The sequence below is a fragment of the Dermacentor silvarum genome, chromosome 8 (assembly GCF_013339745.2).
Source record: "Dermacentor silvarum isolate Dsil-2018 chromosome 8, BIME_Dsil_1.4, whole genome shotgun sequence".
Lineage (NCBI taxonomy): Eukaryota > Metazoa > Arthropoda > Arachnida > Ixodida > Ixodidae > Dermacentor > Dermacentor silvarum.
The window spans coordinates 147,213,199-147,218,008 of record NC_051161.1 but is presented as its reverse complement, the minus strand read 5'-3'; the positions used below and the strand labels follow the sequence as shown (position 1 = coordinate 147,218,008).

The 4,810-nt window shown below is 46.3% G+C and overlaps 1 protein-coding gene across 1 annotated transcript; it reads left to right on the top strand.

Moving 5' to 3' along the window:
* The first annotated feature begins 647 nt into the window (after positions 1–647).
* On the top strand, positions 648–3,784 carry LOC119462481 (putative nuclease HARBI1). Its single transcript, XM_037723827.1, has 2 exons — positions 648–1,094; positions 3,548–3,784. Exons 1-2 carry the CDS (start codon positions 648–650, stop codon positions 3,782–3,784), a joined length of 684 nt encoding a protein of 227 aa, XP_037579755.1.
* Positions 3,785–4,810: the final 1,026 nt, after the last annotated feature.

Here is a 4,810-nt window from a genome sequence, read left to right as displayed (position 1 = left end):
AGGAGGGTCACAGGAAGAGCCGTTTCGTAAACGTCAATTTGACGTTGCGTGACGTTGCTCTGGGCCGCCATTGCTGAGATTTTGCGCCATAATTTGTGGTGCGACGAGCCGCGCGAATTATGGTAATGAGCTGCCATATGCAAAGGCTGTGGCAACGCTGATTAGGCAGCCACTGCGTACCCGCATCGTAGCATACAAATATTTATGCAAACAATACGAAAGGCAAATTTACGTATTTGTGTTTATTAAAAGCAGACGCACAAAAAATGTTAGTGTTCGTGTATTTGCAGGGCAATATCTGTTATTTCTGTAACGTACGTTCCAGAAGGCATCCCGTAGTTCGAGCCGTAGCCCGCGATCGCCGCGGTAGTCTTTCATCGCATGGCTTCAGAACGGCGCAACAAGGAAGGCAAAAAGACGAAAGGACACACGAACACAAGCGCCGGCGTTTGTGTTCGTGTGTTCTTTCGTCTTTTTGTCTTCCTTGTTGCGCCGTTCTGAAGCCATGCATCCGTACCAACTCGCCCAATTGTCAGTGCTATTCAAGTCTTTCATAGAACGTAGACGCAGTGGCGGTGCCTTTCGTTGTTCAGTGGATTGAGTTGCAAGAGGACCGAGAGTTTCGTGAGCATCGCGATGCGTTCCAGATGCCCGAGGAGATGTTCCGGTCTCGTTACCGACTCAGTAAAAACTTGGCACGGTGGCTATGCGAAGAGATCCGTCCAGTGCTTGTGCGAGAGCGTGTGAACACTGCCACAGCATTGACTGCAGAAATGCAGGTACTGTGCGCGCTTCGCTTCCTTGCCACAGGCGGATTTCAAGGTGCGATTGCCAGCGATGAAAGCTTGGCTACTAGTCAATCTAGTGTAAGCCGCTCGATTCACGTAGTCGTCGAGGCGATCTCAATTCCGGACAACGCAGTGGCATTGACTTCTGCATCCGAAGCGTTCGTGCGCAGGGACTGCAGATTCCAGGGTTGCGTCGGGGCTGTGGACGTCACATTTGTGTGCATACGCGCACCATCGGACAGGGACGTTGCCAACAAGGCGGCTTACTTCTGCCGGAAGGGCTATAACGCCTTGAACGTCATGGTGGTAAGTTTTTATGAAACGTTTCGATGCTCATTACGGAATCGGAGCGAAAAATTAAATGTTGTGCTTTTACGTGCGAAACTACGTTATGAATATGAGGCACGCCGTTTAATAATTTTGACCACCTGGGATTCATTAATGTGTGCCTAATGTACGGTACACGGGCGTTTTTGCATTTTGCCCTCATCGAAATGCGGCCGGAATTTTATCATGTGCCCTCAGGCTTAGCAGCGCAACGTCAAAGCCACTACGGCACCACCGCGGGTGTCGGAGAGAAAGGAAATGATTGCGGAGGAGAAAGGGCAGTTAATGAAAGTGAAAGGTCAGTGTGACCCGTAAGTGAAAGAGGCCAGTTTCTTTTATGTAGTTTGCAAACGGGTTCGTTAAAAATTAAACATTGCGTTATACCACACGGGAATGTTCGATCGCGATTAACAATGATCAGTGCTAAGCGATACGTCGATTCGAATTAAGTTAGACCCCAGTCACATGGGGCATTTTCGATCACGATCAAGGCAAATGCTGATAGAATTTATAAACCGTGATTGGCTCCCATGTGCTGCTGGCGCTGTTGAAGGAATCGTAATCGACGAGTTCGATATAATATCGAGCGCGGTCGGGGTTGAAGGGCCCCGTGTGAGACCGGTTTTAGGCTACTTCTAGGTCCAAAACACTTGACATTTCTTACTAATAAATAGTGATGGTGTAGTTATTAAGCGACGATCGCTAACGAGAAACTCGAGCACGACGCATGGAACAGATCATGAATCAATGAAACCGGGTCGAACAATATGCAATGCAAAGTGACCATGTGACAACGGTGTAAATGTGACGCCCCATTCCGAGAGAGACATACGAGAGAGACATACACAGAGAGAGAACAGTTCAGACACAAGTTTTATTTCCGATGCACATGATCGCCCAAGAAATAAAGTATTTGGTTAAATGAAACAATCCACAGGATCGTTTTGAAAAATGTTTATTTAAATTTAAAAAAAATTGGAAGTAGTCTAGATTCCTAGAAAAAAGGCACAAAAACATACCCAGACACTGCTGCAAGCGAGAGCTCCGAAGAGAAGTCGGCGATGGCCCACGCAGGTACTGAGTTTGGCTTTCTGCACCGCTTTGATACGTCGGCACTAGTCTGTGTGCGTTGTTCGCGGTGACGGAAACAAAGACCTGGAATACATTGAAGTATTGTTAGCGCTGGGGGATTGAAGGCACGGTTGGACAATAATAACATAGGTGCAATTATAGCGTCTTGCAATGTAGACAATCCATTGTGTATGTTTTGTTGCTTCTTACACACGGACACCATGGTGCTCCTGACAAAATGCGAAGCCAACGGTAAAAACAAAAGAAAGAAAAGGATTGTCTGGCCGCTGTGTTTGGTAGTGAATAAGAGTGACCTAATACACAGCGCATACACAAGAGCGAGTCGTACAAACTGAGGGGAAAGCTCTTGCAAAGGATTTGCTGGTGTTTCATCTCATTCTCACCGTAGAATGTAAATCGCATTGTCGGATCAGCGTTGCAGAATTCTGATCTAGAGGGCAAGGATTATGCCCGACAGCATATGACAAAAGTATTTCACTAGTGGACTGCCAAGCTTTCAGCTTTCTCCGCCGTCATGGAGTGCACTCTGCCTCGGAAAAAAAGGAACACATTGTCCTTTGATGCATAATATAAATTTGACCGGATGATTATTGAATTGTATCATGGTTGTGTCCTGCATTTTCTGTGCAATGTATTAGTTTAAATGTAAGTAGTTCACAATTTTTTGCAGGTATGCGACGCAAGTCTGAAAATAACAGCCCTTGAAACGTCGTACCCAGGATCTGCGCACGACTCATTCGTGTGGAAAGCGTCAAGCCTGTACAGAGAGTGCCGTTCTGGGAGCCTCCTTGATGGTGGTGAATACCTGCTCGCTATGTGATGTCACGAACATTTACCAAATTTATCAACATTCTTAATATCACTGACATTTTGCTCACGAAATGTACAGTAATGCTGGGCAGTTAAATTAGAAAGCATAGTTACTATAACGTGTAAGCTGAGACAATATGAAATCGGCCATGCGCTTAAGTTGAGATGCACTCAAGTGAACACTTGGTGACTGAAAGTAATCGTAATCATCAAGGCAGTATCCCATATTGTAATTGCAGTTCTTAGATGCTAAGCTCCTTTAAATATGAATATGTGCTATTTAAATATATTCTCTAAGCTGTGAAAAGGTTACTTGTTGTCTGATGTCTTCAAATGAGGTACTTGTTTAGTGTGCAATGCATTGTTAAATAATGTGCAGGTGACAGCGCATATCCACCGCAGCTATGGCTTGTCACACCTGTTCCTGGTAGTCAAATCTCTGGCAGTCCTGCAGCTGCGTTCAACGCTGCCCACTCTTCGCTTCGGTCACTTGTGGAGTGCTGCATTGGCGTCCTTAAGATTCGCTTCAGGTGTCTGCAGCGGCACCGGGCGCTCTACTATGGCCGGTGTTCACTTCAAAAATCATTGCAGCCTGCGCAGTGCTGGACAACTTGTGCATGCGTGCTGGGCTTCCAGAGCCAGATGACACCTCTGGCATCGACAACTTTGCTGGAGACGCAGGAACATATGATGACGAAGATTTGGCTGCGGCGGGACTCTACAGGGCGGGCAGGCAGAAGCGTGACAGGATGCTGCAGATGTTCTGAACAGGCCAGCAGTTCACCACATCCGAGTAGCCACCCTGCAAATGGCAGCCATTGTATATAATCAGTGCAAGCACACATTTAAAAAAATTGTTTGTTTGTTGCGGCAAGATGCAGCATATTTCGGTAGCTAGTGTCAAATTGTGTAAGTGGCAGGTAGTCGAAGACAGTTGTTATTTTCATGGCGCAACTATAGTGTGAAATTTAACGTACTCTTCATTTTTCATAGAGCACCAGACTGATTATATAGAGGACAAGAGTGATTATCTTGTTTTTATGTGCCACAAGATTCCGTGTCATTGCACGCTACGATAGCGGCAAAAAATATAAGAAGCCTCCAGTATGCTCCATTTTTGTCGAGTATTTATGCAAGACGACAGACCATTGGTGGTCTGTTTTTCTACATGCCGCACTAACTTGTGCTCTTGGGGATGCACTCGTTTTATATTTCTGACCCTTCACGCTGAGCAAGGATATGTAAACTCTCATGAGCAGGATGAGCACGCCCTGGAGTGCTGTCAAGCCATCTTGTTTTATCATCTCGGTGAAGGAAAATAGACCACATCATGGGAGCATGAGAGAGTGCAAATGTGATTCCGAAAAGGCAGTCTGTCTACAGCAGCGTGTGAAAGTATCTGTTTGGTCTACCTGGTCAACAAAACACCTGCGGCCCCGACGAGCAGCTAGCAACGTTATCTTCGCTGTACCATTGACTTCTACTTCCCAAGACCCGCAATGCAGTCACTCTTCCAACATTTGGTGCGCAGGATGCAAAGCCTCCAGTGTGATGCCTTGGTGCATTCTCTAAGTGTGCTGTGTTTATGCTGGCTTAGAACTTTGGTGTTTTTTTGTCTCGTGTGCACGTTCTTCTCCATCTGGTGATGTGCTAGGTGTGCCTGATGATGAGGATACAGTGTGATGCCCTGGTGTGTGCGTGTTCAGTGTATTTGCAAGACAAGACCTTTGGTGATTTTGTTGTCATGTGCAAGAAGAACAAGTGACTCATCTGTTGGTACGCTGGACATGCAG